This window comes from Macrosteles quadrilineatus, unplaced genomic scaffold (assembly GCF_028750875.1).
Source record: "Macrosteles quadrilineatus isolate MER2022 unplaced genomic scaffold, UCM_ALF_1.0 Scaffold_3__2_contigs__length_128488019, whole genome shotgun sequence".
Taxonomy (NCBI): domain Eukaryota; kingdom Metazoa; phylum Arthropoda; class Insecta; order Hemiptera; family Cicadellidae; genus Macrosteles; species Macrosteles quadrilineatus.
In genome coordinates, this window is record NW_026542596.1 from 87,874,409 (window position 1) to 87,894,107 (window position 19,699).

The 19,699-nt window shown below is 34.1% G+C and overlaps 1 protein-coding gene across 3 annotated transcripts in view; it reads left to right on the forward strand.

Annotated features, from left to right (window-relative positions):
• The window catches only part of LOC128989678 (sodium/potassium/calcium exchanger 3-like), a 36,744-nt gene extending 17,791 nt beyond the window's left edge, over window positions 1-18,953 (forward strand). Inside the window, exons 2-9 of one of the 3 annotated variants that reach the window (XM_054411665.1) lie at window positions 7,456-7,641; window positions 8,804-8,991; window positions 9,821-10,043; window positions 11,851-12,024; window positions 13,505-13,663; window positions 15,443-15,640; window positions 16,885-16,986; window positions 18,593-18,953. In XM_054411665.1, coding sequence (XP_054267640.1) covers window positions 7,456-7,641; window positions 8,804-8,991; window positions 9,821-10,043; window positions 11,851-12,024; window positions 13,505-13,663; window positions 15,443-15,640; window positions 16,885-16,986; window positions 18,593-18,924 — 1,562 coding nt within the window. In that variant the 3' untranslated portion in view covers window positions 18,925-18,953. Of the gene's footprint in view, window positions 1-7,455; window positions 7,650-8,803; window positions 8,992-9,820; window positions 10,044-11,850; window positions 12,025-13,504; window positions 13,664-15,442; window positions 15,641-16,884; window positions 16,987-18,592 lie in introns of those variants that run through there. The other 2 variants (XM_054411667.1, XM_054411666.1) reach the window with 2 other exon arrangements.
• Window positions 18,954-19,699: the final 746 nt, after the last annotated feature.

The following is a 19,699-nucleotide window of genomic DNA, read 5'->3' on the forward strand; positions in this document are numbered from 1 at the left end:
ATCTTCGCGTACTACAAATACTCTCTTCCCCCGATTCCCATATTTTAGGAAATATTTTTTTGGGAATTCCTAGAAATGTTACACCGCATTGTTTACTACAGGGAATACAGCAGAGAACATATTTAGTTTGTTGTCAGTATTTACAAGACGTATTTATTATAACTGTTATTATCCATGCGTATCTATGCGTATCTGTGCGTATCTATGCGTATGTATTTCCATTAGTTGCATACGCTTTTAATAGGGTCTTTTAAACTCATAGAAAATTATGACTACTAGTTTTAATATAGCTTCTGTAGTGCCGGTACTAGACAACTGCTCGATTTCGAGCAACAGGTACACTAGTTTTATGTTTAATTTGTTATAAGATGCTTACAAAGTTTAAAGTTTTTCCTGTGACAGGTTTAGTTTACCAACTGAGCTATTAGCATTTTGTAACATAAGCGTATTTAAGCAGCAGCTGGTGTAATGTGATTTTTTTAGTTTTAAGATTGCGGCTTCGCAATAATGATTGGGATAATAATCTTCAATATAATAATAATCAATAATAATCTTCGCCCTTTAAGATTGGGATCGGTGAAAGAAATATCTGCATCAGCTTTGGTAAAAAACTAGAGAAATCGTTACAACTGGAACATGCTACTTCAACTTTAACTCATTCAGAACTTGCTTATTTTTATGGATTATTTCGGTTGACTGGCATTTTTGTACGCTTCACCGATCTTTACAATTTCAAGAGATCTATTGTTGAAGCCGTCAAATGCGGAACTGACCTACCAGATTATAACCCACCCTACGGGACCCGGATTAGTGTAGGTAGCAAATGCGGAACCAACCTACCCCCCTTCCTTCTATATAGCCCAGTAACTTTGGTTAAAAATCAAGGCCAACAAAGACATGAAAGATGTAAAGCTGATTTTTTGCATGGTGATAGTGTATGATAGGAAGGGTGTTTTCTGAAAGTTCCCCGAATTTCCCCCCCTTGCTTCCCCTTAAACCCCTCCCCCTCCCCCCAAACACCAGGTTGAACGTGTAGTGTTTTACTAAATCACCTATATCTTTTGATATAAACAAGCTATCAGCATAATTGTTTTTTCTTTGAACTCCCCGTTAAATTTAATTTAACAAAATGACCTTACATGAAGCATTATCTCTATTGGGTGGGTTTATATCTGTGATATTACAAAATATATATATTTATTTTTTAATGAAATTGTAGATTAGGTCAAACTCTGGTTTTGCAGTAGGTCGTACGTCAATGTGTTTCAAACATAACTTTTTACGTATTTTATGAGCTTTCCAAAAATGTATAACAATATATATTTTTATTTAAGCTGTTGTCGAATGTAGCCATTTAAATCCACGCTTCAAACAGCCACATACCTCACTTAGCGCATCATTCCAAATTTTCTAGTAAATATTACTAAATGATTACTTTTTGTTCATTTATTGTTTACACACCCTGTGAGTTTGTTTAACAAGCAAATTAAGAACACTGAATTTAAAAATAGTAAGAAAATAAGTACTCACAAGGATTGAAAATGAAGTAATCGGTAGTTATAAGAAAAGGCAAATACAGGGTGATTGGTACTCAGTGTGACAAAAATTTTTTGGTGTAAGTACAAAGTAAATGCAGTGTGATGATGCACATAAAAGGTTCCAAGTCTAAAAATTAGCTTCCCAAAGAATTATTTTTGTGTTTTTCAGAAATAACTATGTTTTAAACTTAATACAGCTATTTCTCAATTACTTGTAAATGGATTTAAGTAGATAATGTCTAATGTCATTTTCGTGTTCTACATTAAATGTTGAATAAGAATAATATAAAATTACGGGGGATCAGTTGTAAAAACACCATTGTAAATAGATTCATAGATAAAAATTTAGATGTTTGATAAAAATGTAAAAAACATTGGTCTATTGCATTTGTTCTCACCCTGTATACAAGAAAGTGTCCGAATATGGTAAAAACTGCGCCATTTTATAAGCTTTCCAACCATATGCTACACCATTGAGCTTTATGTCTGCTTATGTACGCTTTAGTGGTTTGAAGACTACAAAACATGGTGTCTTTAACATTTCAAACATAGAAAGTCGGTATGTATTAAGCAAAACTTGTATTATTGTTTCAGCTTGAACAGTAAAAGCAGTAAAAAAGTCCCCTGTTTTCTGGTATTCAAACCACTAAAACAAACAAAAGAATATCTAAACCTCAATACTAGAGCATATGGTTGGAAATCTTATAAAATGGCCCAGCTTTTAACATATTCGGACACTTTCTTGTATACAGGGTGTAAAAAAATGCAACAGACACATGTTTATTTTTATAAAAATCATAATTTTTATCTTTGAATCTATTTACAATAGGGTTTTTACAACTGATTCTCCGTAATTTTCTATTATTCTTATTCAAAATTTAATGTAGAACACGAAAATGACATCATCTACTCAAATCTATATACAGGTAATTGAGAAATAGCTGTATTAAGTTTAAAAACATAGTTACTTTTTAAAAACATAGAATAATTTTTTGAGAATCTAATTTTAGACTTGGAACCTTTTATATGAATCATCACAATTCATTGACTTTGTACTTACATCAAAAAATGTTTGTCACACTGAGTACCAATCACCACAGTATATGCTCAACAAGTTTATTTATTTACAGTAAAAAAAAAAAAAAAGAAAAAGAAAAAACTTAAAGTAAGGCATAAACTATCAGATACAGTACATATCAACTTTCTTTTCCCTCATCATCGTCAGTTCCTTCGTCAATGAAGGGTGGGAGTGAATTTATACAATCAATGCTTTATACAATCAATTTAGTTGTACAAAGTTTAACAAAAATATATCTAATTTAGAATTTTCTCACCGCTTAAAATTTGGAGATCACTTAGCTTATTGCCAATAACTTTTAGATAAAGGGAAAATCGACCAAAGTGGATGTGATATTCTGTAAGAGGATAAAATTGCCTACAAATTGGTACCATGCACTTCTTGAATATACTCAAAATAAGCAGCCAAAAGTCGCACCCGAACAAAAAGTGTGAAAAACACAGTTTTCAATGTATTTCTTATGGAAAGCATTTTTTTTATTTTTCACCATAAATCATAACAAAAACAAACTTTCATAATTATTTGCAAATCTACACGAGTTAAGCTTTCCAACGACACAATAATTAATCAAATCGGTCCAGTAGAACTCTAGATTTACAAATATTTTTAAAACTGAATTATATATAGAAATAGATAGTAGTATTTACTGGACAAGTTTGAATGATGGGCTAAGTGCGCTTTGTGGCTGTTTGAAGCATGGATTTAAATGGCTTCATTCGGTAACAATTTAAATTAAAATATATATTGTTATACATTTTTGGAAAGTTCATAAAATAGGTAAAATGTGTTGTTACAATGACGTACTACCTACTGCAAAACTAGACGTTTGGCCTAATCTACAACTTAACGTTTTAAATAAAATAATATTTATTTTCTATCACATATAAAACCCCACCCAATAGGGATAATGCTACATGTAAGGTTATTTTATTGAAGTAAATTTAACGGGGAGTTCAAAGAAAAAGCAATTATGCTGATAGCTCGTTTACATCAAAAGATATAGGTGATTTAGTAAAACACTACACTTTCAACCAGGTGTTTGGGGAGAGGGGGGGTTTTAAGGGGGAGCAAGGGGGGGAAATTTGGGGAACTTTCAGAAAACACCCTTCTTATTATATACTATCACCACGCAAAAAATCAGCTTTACATCTTTCATGTCTAGGTTCTTACCTAAAGTGACTGGGCTAATAGGCTTTTACAATTTCATAGTTTGTGATGTATTCTTTTATCAAGCATCTGAACTTTTTCAAGTTTACATTTGTTTACATCAAAGCAGATGGCCAATATAGAATTTTGTTTACATCCATACGCAAATGGAGTTGTATATGGTGATGTTTCAGTGAATTCAAGTAAAATGTTGTAATGCTATTTGTATTAAAAATGTAAAGAAGAAAATTACTTACATTAGGTTTTAGGTTGTGATAGGATTTTGTGTTTCCAAAGTATGTTATTGATGGTTTAGGGAATTCAAGTAAAATGTTGTAATGTTATTTGTTTAAAATGTAAAGAAGAAAATGACTTTGTAAGTTTTTGAATTTTCATAGTATGTTTCATTAGTATTCGTAATTTTTCAAAGATGTCTCGAACGCATCTTTTTCATTTGTACGCAATTAAAATAATACGGATATGATGAGACATAATCGTTTACATTCTTATTAACTATGTATCAAATATATCACGGATTTTGAAGTCCCGAAGTGACGCAGGCTGCAAGTATAACTTATATTGTTTTTACCCTAAAAATGTATGTTCACCCTTAGTTTTTTTTTTTTTTACGATGATTATTGTTACTCAACATGTGCTATAGTTTACAATAAGCTTATGTTTTGTTTGGTTAAAAGTTAACATATTCGGGAGAAATCAGTTTCCACATCAGCGCGATCTACCTGTGGCTCATCTCAACTACGGCTATTTGCATTTTAAGACTAGCTGCAGCTTCAACGTAAAGAATGGTATGTCTAGTATCAATAGTCGAAGGTCACATGGTTGATATGTATTCAGCAAAATAACATCGTTTTTTTACCACTCATGTAAAAACCCTAATACTAATAGATTGCTGTCGTTCACATTGAAATAATTATTATAATGAAACTCGATTAAAGTTTACCTGACTAAAGAAAAAAATACTTACCTGACTGTTTACTACTTTATGTTATGTTGGTAAGTTACACAGTTAATTATTCCTTTACGATGAATAATTTTGTATTGAATTCATTCAATACTCAATGTTTGTTAATTTAATTATTTGGAGGGTACTTTAATGTTGGATGTGGCATAAAATAAATTGTTTCCCCATGAAAATTTTATCCACTGGAGAAAGCTTGAGGCATTCTGATTACTACTTTTTCTGCATTTCTGTATTAAATGGGATAAATAAACGTACTTCATTCTAATAATGAGTTAATTGGGGAACGAGTTTTCCAATGCAAGTATGATTTCAAAATCTGTTTATAATTCGTTTTTGATATTTTAATACTCTTCGATACGGTCGTTAGGAATCCACTCAATACAATCAGACTATATAAAATCAAACAGTAAATTATTATGCCTACCTGTTGCCAAATTTCTCATTTACGTATGCGTATTTTCATCTCCTCACCACCAAAATTTCTCAAATTGATTTTATTTTCACACTATTCCAATTCCGCTCAAATCATTCAGCGTGGTTTTGCACGTTGTCGTTTCATTACACGTTATCTGTCCGAGATATACGTTTATCTTTATTGCGCCTCGGCACGAGTCTACTAATGATGATTATACTAGGTATTTCTCTTATCTTTATTTCGGATTTGAATGTCATTGAACAGTGAGTGTCAAATTTATTTGAGATGTTTCCCATACGTGACGAATACGGAGCGGTTTTATTTCAAGCATGAAGGTCTCAGATGTGAGGTGATTTTTCAGTTTTACATCTTAAATATGAAACATTTTTGTGTGTGTTACACAAATTTTATTTGACCATATAGCTTGTTAAGATAAAAATCAAAGATTGCGTTTATTCGTTTGCAGCTAAATAACCTTCAACGTTGATAGAGGATAAAGTTCTACATTTTTGAGAGCAAAATGTAGTTCTAATCTGAATCATTCTTTGTTACTTTTGTTTTTCAAAATGTTAATCTAAGACTTATTCTTCATTTAAATCAAATATATCATTTTATAAACCTTGGACTAACATAATAACCAACTATTTATAAGCCAACTTTATAACATACATAGCCTTTTTACTTTAATTATTTTCTGCAGAAAAAAGCAATAGTTTATTTATCATTCTATCACAGCTGGTTTACCTGTGATTATTGCAATACTTAATTTCAAACGATTTGCAAAATGAATAAATTGGTGACAAAAAATGTAGTTTCAGTACTCGAAACCGTGGTACTTTCGCAAACCAAAAAACATTTTCATCTTAGTCAAGATAGTTTAGGTTGATAAGGCTGATACAAACTTTACCATAATATTGATGTTACTATCTATCTAACTTTAGTTATATTTAACTAACTGTCAAAGCACTATTACCTTGACAGATCTATCAAACTATACCTGGAGTGTAAGATTAAATTATTAGTCTTATTTCTTACTAACCATGGTATAGTTAACAAGTAAACAATTGGAGGTCACCTCTTTATTCAGAGATTAAAATTTATATTCAGAAAGACTAACAGTATTGCAGTTTGAGTTATACGTGTATGTGGTATTTGAATAACGGTAACGGTGTGTACAGTGGACTTTTAAAGATTACAACTTCCCCTAAGTAAAGATATAAGTAGAATCTGCTTCATCGCTTTTACGAACAACACAAAAAGAATCAATGATAAACCGTTTACTTTAGAAAACATGTCAGTTTAAAATTTCCTTTTAACAAATTTTATCAGTGTGGAGTGGTTATAAAAACTTACTTTTGATACTTATATAGAATTTTCAGAATTGTTTTTGTTTCATAATTGCCATCAAAAACAGTCAATTTCAGTGTTACCCTACTTAACAGCTTTTACAACAAAACCTATGCCCCCCTTTTTAAAACGTTTTTATTAGCTTGCTCTCTTGTCTGTTTCGTACTAATTTTGCAATTGATTTTTAACCAACAAAGCACGCAACAAGCAACCATCTTTGATGGCACGCTTTTCTCTCTAGTAGTTTTCACGTGATAGAACTTCAGAGCTACAAAGGTTCATACTTTCACATTTATAATGTTAGTAGGATAAGATAATCCAGGTAGCAGAATGGATTTAGAAACAGCATGTCTTGATTATCAGCCAAAGTCACAACCACTGAACTATTTGGATTTGGTGGTTTTTTATTCCTCATCTTTACTAGGTGGTATAGGCCTATGTGTCTTGGGGTCATACTAAATCTGATGTTTATTTTTCAAAAACTTAATAACTTCTTGATCAGCATCGTACTTGTTATTAAATTACCTGAAAAAACACAAATTATATGTCTAATAACACTACTCTTTGTTTGAAGTTCATTGTTAATGATAGTGAGTTTATGTTGTTCAAAGGTTTATTGCGGACATTTTCCATCACAATGGTAAAAAGCAATACACAACGTTTCGGGATCTGGAATCTGATCCCGTCCTCAGGTGAAAAAACTTAACTAACACATTACAACTAACAATACACAAACGCCCAACCTAAGTTGCAATACACTACAGAGGTTCCTAGATCCTGGATTCGCCTATTGGGTCTGATGATGATTGGAGTGTCCAATCGAAATCAATCACCACTTACCATCTTTCACATGTATTTACCGTCTTGTGATTCAACAGTATAAGTGTAAATATATCATTACTAGTGTTAGTTATTAGACGTATAAACTTAAAGTGTTTCCCTCTTCCAGATAACTCAGACTACTGTATACCAAAGGAAGAGTCGAGTGATGATTTCCCGGCAGACATTTTCACCATGAACCAAAGGAAGCATGGAGCCATCGTCATACATGTATGCGTCGGACTCTACTTCTTTATCGTCATCGCATTTGTCTGCAACGACTACTTTCTCCCCTCTGTTGACTGTATTTGTCAAGGTAATAAGGTAATAATTCTTGCACACATACCTATCTAGTAGAGTTATTGCAAGAATGTAATGGAAATGCACAATTTATCACTGTTATGGAGGTTATGGTTTGCCTGAATAGACTAAATGAGACTTAGTTTGAGAAAATAACTGCAATGAGTTCTTACACTTGTTGACATTATGAACTCAATTAAATAAAATTAATTTTATTGCCGTTAAACTCATTACAGGCATTGGGGTCACATTCAATATAAAAAAAAGTGTTGCGTTGTTTTCTCTAAGATAAAAAATCCTTAACACTATAAAAAGCAAAGTATAACTTCTTAAGCTGGCTCTCAAATTTATGATAGTCTAATTAATCATTCTAGCATAGTAAATGGTCAATTAGAATTAGAATCATGCAAGAAATGGAGGTTTAAACATAGATTAAAATCTATGGTTTAAATACCGAGAAGGCGAGGTTATTAAAGGGAAGATTACGGTATTTGAATAGAAAAGTTACTTATTGATATTATTAAGGTTCTCACTAAATTTCACGTTAAAATGACTATAAACATTTCTGTTATTTCCTATACAAAAATTGTATTTTTTTACAGGTAATAAGACGGGTAGGGTGACGAAAAAAGTATATTACGTCAACATTTTTTGAGTTTCAGTTTTGAGTGGAAATGTCTATTTTTGGATCCTCCTGAACCCAAAAAGAGGTTGAAAAAGTCACGTATGCATGTGTGTACAGAGCTACAGACTACACCATAGTCCAATTTTGATAAAATTTGTTATGAAGGTAAACCTACTAAATCCATGGTATCTACAGGTTTTTGGGGGAATTTGATTTTTAATGGTAGTTTTTCCATAAAATAACAAAAATATTTTATATTTTCATAAAAATAACCTTGAACTATTTTGATTAAATTTTGTTATGCTATATGGACCTTAAAATACTAAACAATACTGTAAACATATATCCACATTAAACTATTATATTAACTCCCTACCGCTAACTATGATAAAGGTTGTTGACAAGCTAATGGCAGAAAGTGGGTGATAAATTTCTGATAGTGTTTATTAAAAAAATTGTGTACATCACTCTTTATACATGCAATGTCTACTTCAGTATCCATAGTCAATTATAGTTCCATGACTCATCTGAATCTTGCTTGGTCTTTGTGCAGACTTATCGCTTAGTCAAGACGTCGCTGGAGCTACCTTCATGGCACTCGCTACTTGTACGCCCGAACTGTTCACCAACCTGATTGGGACGTTTCTGACGGAGAGTGACCTAGGGGTCGGGACTGTAGTAGGCAGCGCTGTCTTCAACACTCTCGGAGTACCCGCTTGTGGAGGTCTGGCCGCTACTACAGTAAGTGACAATTTGGGAATAACCTAGGGAATTTAGTATCAAGAATACACAGCACATCTAGCAATCATTAGTGTGAGTTATCTGAGACATTTTAGGTTCCTTTGAGTTTTCGTTTTGCAAAAGTCAGTTATTATTCAAATCAATTAAATGTGTGAGAGAGAGAGTAAACAAATTGATGATTATTAATTTGTTTGTTTGTTTGAAGTTCAATCACACATTAACTATTGTTTGGATTATGCTGAAATTTGGTATATAGCTCACATTTCCGAATTCTTATCTCAAAAATCCTTCCGGGCTCCGCCCAAGTGGCTCTGGAGTTTCCCTTTGGAACATAATGAGTATTCATACAGGGAATTAAAGATTTGTGTCAGCTGTTTTAACTACACAAGTTGATTCTATGATATTAAATGGCATTAAAAGTAGTTACAAGATTTTTACTAACAGAGGGTGCAGAACTATAGGAACGACGAGTACTCTGCTAGTAGACATTAGGAACGTCAGATTTAAATAAGAGCTCCAATAAAAGCTGTAGTTGGCATGGCCAGCTGGGCCAACTCAATGTATTGGATATAAAGTCTCTATGTCGGAGTGTTGGGCAAATAACAGTTTATCTGGCCAGCTAGTTACATACAACAGCTGCTATTTATGTTCTAGTCCATCTCTTATTCATTGTTAAAGACAAGTAAAACAGTTTTCAAGTAGTCCAACATTCTGGTTATGATTTGTGCAGTTTTTTTCTATATTCAATTTTTCTGGCATTGAATTATACTTGAATTTTAAAAACGTTGATAGAATGTTAGCAGTTAATTCATGTTATCTTACCACACAGGTCATCAGGTTGCAGGTGTACCCTCTAGCCCGTGACTGTATCATCTACAGCACCGTCATCGGGGTGCTCGCCGTGCTACTCTGGGACGAGAAGATCTACTGGTACGAGTCAGTCATTCTCATCGTTCTCTACTTCTGCTACTGTGTCATTATGTTCTGCGACGGCAAGATTACGAAGGCTGCCAAGAAAGTGTTACGGAAAACAAACTCCTTCGACAGCTCAAGTAGGTGATTGTGTTTCTTTTGTAACAGGCTGTTTTTAATCAGAGGGATTTCAATTAATGGTCCTGTCTGAAGAAACAGTGTGGTATTAGTCTAGAAAGCTTCAGGTTATACTCTAGTATGCATGAGTAGTAGGCATGAGACTGCCTTTGAATTCAGCTTCAATTCCCTAAAGTGTGTACACTGTCCTAAGTGACCAAATGACACTTTTGTTTTAGTTGGGCAAATAAACTGATGATTCGTATACATGGGGTAGGGAGATCATACGGGAGAACAACCAACCAGCTTTTCTGTATGGTAAAATAAACATTCCTCAGGCATAGGGAACGCTTGAGATTTAGTTGCCTTATAGTGTTACGTGATAGAAAAGCAATTTTTCTCAAAATACTTTAGTATTTCACCCTTTATTAATGTTTATAACTTTAATGTGTGCTTTTCCATTAACAGTTTAACTTTCCCATTTTCTATCTATACAAGTGTTTTGTCCATAAATGAAGGTCTCTGAGCTCGCTTCACAATCAAGCGTTCCAATTCAGACCTACACGGTGTTCCTTATTTCATACCCTACGATTCTAGGGCTTTCCCAACCATGAGGGACAATAATATTATCATAGTGTTTGAAGAGTTTTAAAATAAAATGGAAAAAGTGTGAATCACTTTCTAGGATCAGGTTTCTGAACTAACAATAAAAGTGGCTTCAGCTGTTACATAAGGATGAGAAATCTACTAATGGAGTATTTTTTATCATACCTGTGATCGTCTCCAGCGATTTTTTCAAATCCTGTGACTATTTTTTGGAATCTCGGCATAATTCATGATGATTCCCTGTGATTGCGTTAATGGCAGAATTGCTGTAACGCTGTAAGTGTCTTTACACGATCACAGAAATATCCACCATTATCTCAATACTCATGACAATCTTTCGCGATCGCGGCCATTATCTGAGATCATATTTCAATCGCTTCAAAATTCATGATTATTTCCCGCGATCGTGGCAACGGCTGTCATGATTTCTTGCGATGGTAGTAATTTCCGGTGTTCATAATAGTTTCCCACAATCGTAATTTTCAACCATGCAAAACTAGAGAGGCTATTCGGTAAGCACCTAATCAAATGTTTAGCTTATTAAGAAAAACTACTGTGCGAGGGGAGGCCCAGAGGGGCCTGGGTGCTCGCCCCATCCGCCCATAGGTAAATTCAGGCCCTGGCAGAAATGTGTTTCACAGGGAGTTCAATGAACGCTGATATGTTTTCATAACAAAACCAGCATCAAGTGTTAATCAGTTTCCATCGAGAGTTATTAAAGTGGAATATAATTTTTGCCTACTGATCAACTTATTTCTGACTTACAGGGATGACTATGGTCCTATGATCACAGAAAACTAATCAAATAACGCAAATTATACTTGGCTGGAGCGTTAATTTTCTTAGACAATGTTTTGGAATACAGTGAAGAGATTGAGGTAGATGGAGACTTTAATTTACAGACAGCCCTCTTGTACATAGTATCTTATTGGTGATTTTCCTCTTTAGCAAAAGGCTTATTTTTCAAAGAACTATATCCTTTATCGTTGGAGATCCAATTAAATTAATTAGATAATTACCACTCAACGTATTGTTCTAATCTCTCTTGATCTATTATTCATCATGAGTAAGGAGGTATTTCACTAAAACTTGGTCTGAATTTGTTGTTGGAAAACTATGTTGCTGTAAGTTTAAAAAAAGTGTATACATTTCCATTTCTTTTGGTCACTATCCTAAGCTGAGTAGTTGTGTAGCTCCATTTATATCTATTTTTTCATTTTCTAGAGACAATAAAGTCAGATGTAAGCAGTGGTGCTGGAGATGGGATATATCGGCCGACGTATTACCATGGGGAACAGCTCAGCTCATTTCAGAGGGCTCGCTCAGCCAGTTTGAAGGATTCAAAAAATCCCATGGATGCTGAGAAGCAAACCTGTCATGAGGAGGACGAACATAAAGGTATAAAAGGCTATCAGGATTAGCTTAGAAGATTCAACCCAAATATTGGTACTTCCTAGAACAAGAAATCACACTTGTTAATAAATAACAATTAAAATTTATAGCTGGTTATCAAATAAAATTTGTATATACAAATACAAATAAACTAATATGTCAGGAGCCTGTGGTTAAAACTAAAACCAAAATACGAGTCATTTGTTGACCAAAATATGAGTCAACAAAACATTGTTTTCTCGTATTATGAGAAAATTTCAATTAACAGAAACAAGATAAAGTATGAGAGTAAAAAGCCATGTTTACAACGGGGTTTGCAACACAAAAATTTACAACAATCCAAAGAATGCTAGTTTTAAGCTAATAAATTTGATGTTTTCAGTGGGTTTCCAGTAATTAATAAAAAAGAATTCTAAAAGAAGTCGGTACGTTTTACAGCACTTGTTTCAAGCCACATTCACAACAAAGTATACTACCTATAAAATGTGTTCAACTTTTGTTGTTAGCTCCAGTTTAAATGTGGCTGAAGATTTGGGTTCATAGACCCCTTGGTCATCGCCTAGGAAGTATAAGCTACCTTCACACTATATTGTGTATTTGCATCCTTCGCTCTTCATTTATTTGGAGTATTTTGGTATTGTAATGTCTGACCAAAAGCTTTTTAATACAAATAGTCATTCCAACCCCATGTGTAATTTGTAGCCAGTTTTTTTTTTTTACAAAAATCGTCGTAGTTGATGTGAGCCACCAACAGATTGTGCTAATCTAAAAATGACTGATTTCTGTTGAATACACAGCAATCTTTTATACCAATTCAAACTAATGGAATGACTTATTGTGTGCTACAGCAACTGTTATGACCCATCAACTTGGCAAGCAACAAAAATAAGAGGAAAATAGAGTTTTAGTAAGTAGCGCATTCTGTGTCTGGCTCACACAACTAGTTCTTTTTTAACAAAAATTGACTACAGCTGGTCCATATAGATGGGACGTCTACTTCAGTATCCAATAGTCAATGCTTAAAGATAGTGATGGATTACATGGTAAGAATTACCAACTCTTTTCCTATTTCAATCTTCAAGAATACCATAACCAAAATCAGTGGTGATTCTGCAGGCCCAACCCAATTGGACTCTTAAAAAATAAATTAAACATACATTTCGTCCTAAAAACGTAACAGAGGATTTTGGCCAATGTACATAGATGTACATTAAAAATGGCTTTAGAAAGTCACCAATTAGCTATGGGAATGCCGAATTTTCCATGAGAGGCTAGAGGCCCCCCAAACCCCCGATCTCCCTTGAGTTGTTGACCGTCTACCCCCCAGTAGATCCTAGAACCACCACTGATCAAAATAATTACCACCATGATGTGCCTTGGTAAAAATAATGTTAGTTCCCAGAGAAATCAAAAGATCCAGTCATGTAATAAGTTAAATAAGACAAATCCATCACAGTCTAATTTTCTTGTCGATTCCGATTCATAGGAAACCTAAGACGCATTTCATCGTTGCCCTCTATTAGAACGGTGTCCACAGAATGTATATCAATCAACAGCTTGAGACCTTTTGCTATTTCTCAGTCTAACGGAGAAACAACCACATACGGAACTGCAGAAACTATCAGAATACCTGATGATAGTTCAGGTAATCCATCGGGTTTGATTTTGGGATTAATACATCGTTTGTTTGAAGTGTTCGGAGTGTTGCCTTTTTGCACGTTTAATAAACTGTAATGCGAGGTTGCTTGTCAGAGGGGCTGTGTTTAGAGGTTTTATTTTGACTGAAATCGCAATGTGATAATCTACCCTAGTAAAAATATATAAGAGGTAGGTATACATTTTAACTTAACTCATCATGTTTGCTTCCATTAACCATGTTGTAACTATAACATTTTTGTTTGGTTTTCACATCAATCACTCTGTCATATTAGAAAATACAATTCCTTTTAGCAATTGTTACACAGAACAACAGTTGATGTTATTAACAATTATAGGCATATTTTAATCGGTTGAAAAATTTCAGCTTTTTTAGGTTTTTTTGGACTAACTAAGTCTTTGTCTACACTTCGATAAGCCTTTAGAGTAGTTTTGGAAAGCTGTGTGAAACCATCAATAACATTTTAGCGAATTTCCCTATAGGGAAGTAGCTATTACCGTAGGTCTCATGGTAAGACTTAGGCCCGGGACCGATTTACTTTTTCATTTTGATGTCCCCAGAGGCCAAAAACACCACTCGTTCAAATTTTTATATATGTATATATATATATATATATATATGTATATATGTGTCCGTGAACACGATAACTTGAGTAATTTTTATCCGATTTTGATGAAATTTGGTTTGAAGGTGTAAGGCGGGATAAACTTGAATGAGTTCGCGATCCAGCATGATCGGACCATGGAAACAGGGTTTTATGGGGGGTTTTATGGGGTAAAAATTGGTTTTTCTCACTTCTTGCCCTCAAAACACAAAATTTCCCAATTTTTCTCTAAACCTTCTTAAAGAGCTTAAAAAAACAAACAATTCAGTATATCAAAGTGTTTTTGTACGGTTATTGGTTACGGAGAAAACTAAAAAAATGGTAAATTTAAAATTCCCATGTTATTCTTATGGAGAATATTGTAAAATGTTGTAGTTTGCTTGTTTATGGATATCTTTTGATCAAACTTGGCAAATATATTCATTTTATACTAAGCAATAATTATTTTACTTAAAACACTCACTTTATTAGTTTCCTTGTAGCAGCAAACCTAGGTACTCGTTAAACCTAATGTTATTTAAATAGATCAATTGAAAATCAATTCAGCCAAATGGAAATTCGCTTAGGCGTCAGGTTTGCTGCGGCAGGGGTATATTTTATTTTTGAAGTTATGTGCTACGATAATTTTATTTGATTAATAATTAAATAAAAACTTCACATCCTTACATTTTCTATTTAATCTAATTCAAATTTCTTAGTAAAGCCGAAGCTGCCGCTTTTTTTTTTTTAGATTAAAAGTTTTTTTAAATATTTGCCCCATATAAGTTCCATATTTGATTATTGATAGTTTAGTGCTCAATTTGTGGGGGAACGCGGCGGAACGGAATTCCGGCACCTCTCTTTAGGGAAGATACAAATATTGACATTTTATACAGGTACATAAATAGGTAAATTTACATTAAATAGGTTACAGTTCCGGTAATTTATTTTGTACAAATCAAGCACTGAGTTTAGGTAAAGGTCCCTGCCATGGCCATGGGCTTTATGGATCTTGGCTTAGATCTTCTCCTAATGCTAATAACAGAAGACAACCTCTGTAATGTGGAAATCAGAGATTATATGTAACGTTGAAATTTTTCAACAATTTCAGAATAGATTCCAGTTATGCAGCTATGCATAAAATACTATACACATCCAATTGCATTTTAAATTTTTGTTTTCAGAAACCGCACTCTGTATCAGACCTAAGGGGTTCTGGAGGAGTTTTTGGTGGTTCTTCACACTCCCGGTAGAGGTAGTTCTCTGGTTGACAATTCCCAACTGTCGCAACCATCGAAAACTCTATCCACTAACATTCATAATGTGCATTGTATGGATCGGAATCTCTTCCTATGTTGTGTCGTGGATGATGACAATTTTTGGTAAGCTTAAGTTGATTTGATTATTTTTTGCCAGAGAAATGTGTAATATCTGGTATTCATACTATTTTTAGCAGGGCTGCCAATGAGCCCAGGCCCAGGGGCGCAAGAGGTTAAAGTTTGTTGGGGGCGGAAGGTAGAGAAACATTTCCCCCACAATTAAGTATGGAGAGGGTGCAATTATCAGCGCATATTACGTGCAAACTACAGGCCTGATTTCTTGTTTGCCTGTTGTTGGTTTGTAAGAAGCAGAAATACCTATAATTCCTTTATGGTAACTGGGTTGGACTGCATTTTACTCATGAAAACAAGAACCTTCTTCAGATTTCAAGGTTAACACTGTAACAAGTCATTTACCCATCGAGCCAAATAGTTTATGACAGTGTTGTTCTTGTTAACAATACACTACACATTACGATCCACTGGTAATGTTAAGAGGGTTGACCACAGGCCTTTACAATAGACTGGTCAACTACCCTATGGGGGAGCGAGCTGGTCTAGTGGTTAGAGCACGGGACTCCGGTACCTGGGGTCCCGGGTTCAAATCCCGCCAAATCATCAATGGATTTTATCTAAGTGATAATGCCGTAACTCCTAGGTCTAGCCTGAAGTAATGTGAAAAACAATTCCACACTCGTGCCTAGCGTCCTAGGAGAAAAAAAAAACAAAAAACCTATGAGCTGCACGTAAAATCTCGCAACTAAGATAGAGGATTCATACCAGCATACACAAGAGCACTCTTTTATTCCAGAGTAGAGTGACAACAAAAAACATGGAAACATCCTTCTTTTTTGCCATCCCAGTTTCAATAATTTGAATTGTATTAGATTTACCGTTGTTGGCGTTTGCTTGAGTGTTCATGTAAGTAAGTTAAGAGATAGGTAAGAGATTTGTGTCACCCTGAAGACATCCCGAAGAAGACCCCTGAAGATGACACATAAGGTGGAGAAATGCGTATGCTGGCGCTTAAACTTCTACTTACAATAACTCACACAGCAACTATAAAGTTAAATGTAATAGAAACATCAAAAATTTGCAATCGGACTTATAAGCTGTCATCGTATTTTTTTAGCGTCAAAAAAATATTCTGTTAGGGAAGTGAACTTACCAATTGAATCACAGAAATAATTCCTTTCTAACACACTGGAAGATCTCCACATTTTTTTTTATTTTTCTAATTTATTTTTCTTAAGTTTATTATATATTTCATTACTGATTGAGTTTACTAATAAGTATTTCCTTTACAGGTAACACATACAACCTGAGTGATTCCATAATGGGGATAACATTCCTAGCCATTGGAGGAAGCATGCCAGAAGCGTGTTCAAGTGTCATTAACGCACGATTAGGTAATTACTGTTTTTTAACATGATGGTATGTATGTGGTTATGTGAAATGAACAGACATAATGATTTGTGTGTGATGTTTTAATGTTAAGCCTATACAACTATAATTTTCCCTAAATATGGTATGTAAAACGACATATCCTCCTCTAATATGAGGCAGCAGTGAAATAAAAGTGGCAACACTGTAGTTAACATTTGTTTTCCTGATATTACCATGGCAATAGACTGTACGGTGCGAGTTGCCACAGGCCACCGTGATCTTGTATCAGAGAGGCTATGAAAAATTAAAACGGTCTTTGGTATGGAAAGACACCAAAAGTTGTGAACACCAAATCAAATTTAAGTAGCCCTCTGTTAATTAATTTTTTAAGCTTCCGGTATTCCAAAATGTTGTGGCTTTTATTAATAATCATTTATATATTATTTTTTTAATCTATAAGAGTAGGGTATAATGCAAATAATTAAAGAAATTTATGAAGACTATCACACTTGTTTCATATTAATATTTTACAGGGAAGAAAATTGGGTTTTTTATTAAAATATTAATAGCTTGGTACCGGGATAAAGTAAACAAAATTTCAAAATTTCATAAAAATATGTCCATAGACAAGGAAGCTACAACAGTTTATTTATTCTCCATAAGAATAACATGGTAATTTTAAATTTACACTTTTTTTGAATTTTTCCATAACCATTAGGCATACAACAATGCTTCGATATACTATAAATTATTTGTTTTTTGAGCTCTACAAAATGGTTGGGAAAGAAATTGCAAAATTTTATGTTTTCAGGGTGGAAAATAAGGAAAACCCAATTTTCCCCCATAAAACCCTGCATAAACCCCTGTTCCAAAGGCCGATCATGCTGGTTTGCGAACTCGTCCAAATAAATGTAGGTTTACATGTTTATACCAAATTTCATCAAAATCGGATCATTTTTGCTTGAGTTATCGTGCTAACGGGCATATATATTTATATATATATATGAATCTGAACGGATGGTGTTCTTGACCTCTAGGGACCTCAAAACGTAAAATTAAATCGGTCCTGGGTCCAGGTCTTACCATGAGACCTACGGTAATAGCATATTTCCTATATGGAAAATTCTCTAAAAAGAGGAAACATTGAGTGGTAACTTATAAATGATTGATCCTGGGAAAGATTAATAGATTTATGGCTCAAAACTGGGTTAAGTTGTGTTTATTTATTGGGATTTTTGTGAGTAGTCGGGGTAAAACAACTGCTGCTCCCAGTTAGAAACAAAGTTGCATTCTATTCTAAACTCATAATTCATAGGTTTAAATTTCTTCTGTTGCCTCAGTTCTAGCAACAATAAACAAAAAAATAAATATAGGTGAGTCGGTGGCTCAGTCGGTAGCGTCACAGACTTCAGGTTCAAGGCAGCGATGTCGTGGGTTCGGATCCTGGTCAATGCCGAAAACATTTTATCAGTACAGTTCACCTTTGTACTGTACTGGCTCACTCCTTGCTTTGCTGGATACGCTCCACACAAGGGCAGTTAGTCTATGTGGACGGGCAAATGCAAGGATAAAAGAGGCTGCCAACCTTTAAAAAAAACCAAAATAACCATAATGAATTTGTTGGTCTAGGTATAGGCTCAATGAGCATCAGCAATGCGCTAGGGGCCAACACCCTAGACATTCTACTGTGCCTTGGACTTCCGTGGATGATCAAGACTCTTCTGCCAGCGTCCTGGGGTGGAGGTCCCATTAAGATTCAATCTCCCGGTCTCACCTATAACACAGCAGCACAGATCGCCTGTGTTGCCATCCTTTTTGTGGCAGCTTATCTCAACAAGTTCCATTACAATAAAATCTTGGGTTCGGTCTGCCTAGTGATGTACCTGTCATCTATCGCTTTTATTTTAGTTGTTGAAACCAATGTGTTCCACTGGACACAAGGAAAAGTGTATTGTAGCTAGTCAATAAAATTGTTAATTTATTTTTATAATTGAGTCTTTTTCTTTTAGTTTACCTCATTGTATTTTTTACAAGACCGTTTTACGTTTTGACGTATGTTTATAAAAATCTGGTCTTAAATATTGTCACCAGGTTTGGATTTAGTTTAGTTTAGTCGTTTAGTAGACAAAACAAGCTCTAAGCCTGTAGAGGTTATTCTGGATTATTTTAAAACAGAACCTCTATAAAATTTATGGGTTTTACTCTGTGTATGTAGAAATACAAAAATAAATTAAACTTAGCGTAACAAGTTTTTTCAGCATGCCACAAATTATAGAGCTCAAAAATATACTATCTCACATTACCAAAATCAGAATATAAAAGCATTATCAGCCCAGTTCTCCTGTATGGATCAGAAAATTTGATTTTTAACTAAAAAACAGAAAGGAAAATTATAGTATTTGAAAACAAAATATTATGAAGAGTGAACAGGCCGACTTTTGAAGATGGGCAATGGAGATTAAAGCATAATTGGGAACTGAGATAATTATTTAAAGACCAGGATATTGTCGCTGAGGTACGGAGTAGAAGGATGAGATGAACATCAGGATATATCATAAGAAAACAAGATAACTCCTTAGGTACGAAAGAAAGCACTTGGAGATTGGAGAACAACCCAGAAGTAAGAAGACCCCTTGGTAGACCAAAATTGAAACTTGGTGGGACCAAGTAGAAAAGGACTTACGAAAACTGGGAAGAAAGACAAGGACGGGAATAATGGAGGAAGTGCCGGAAAAT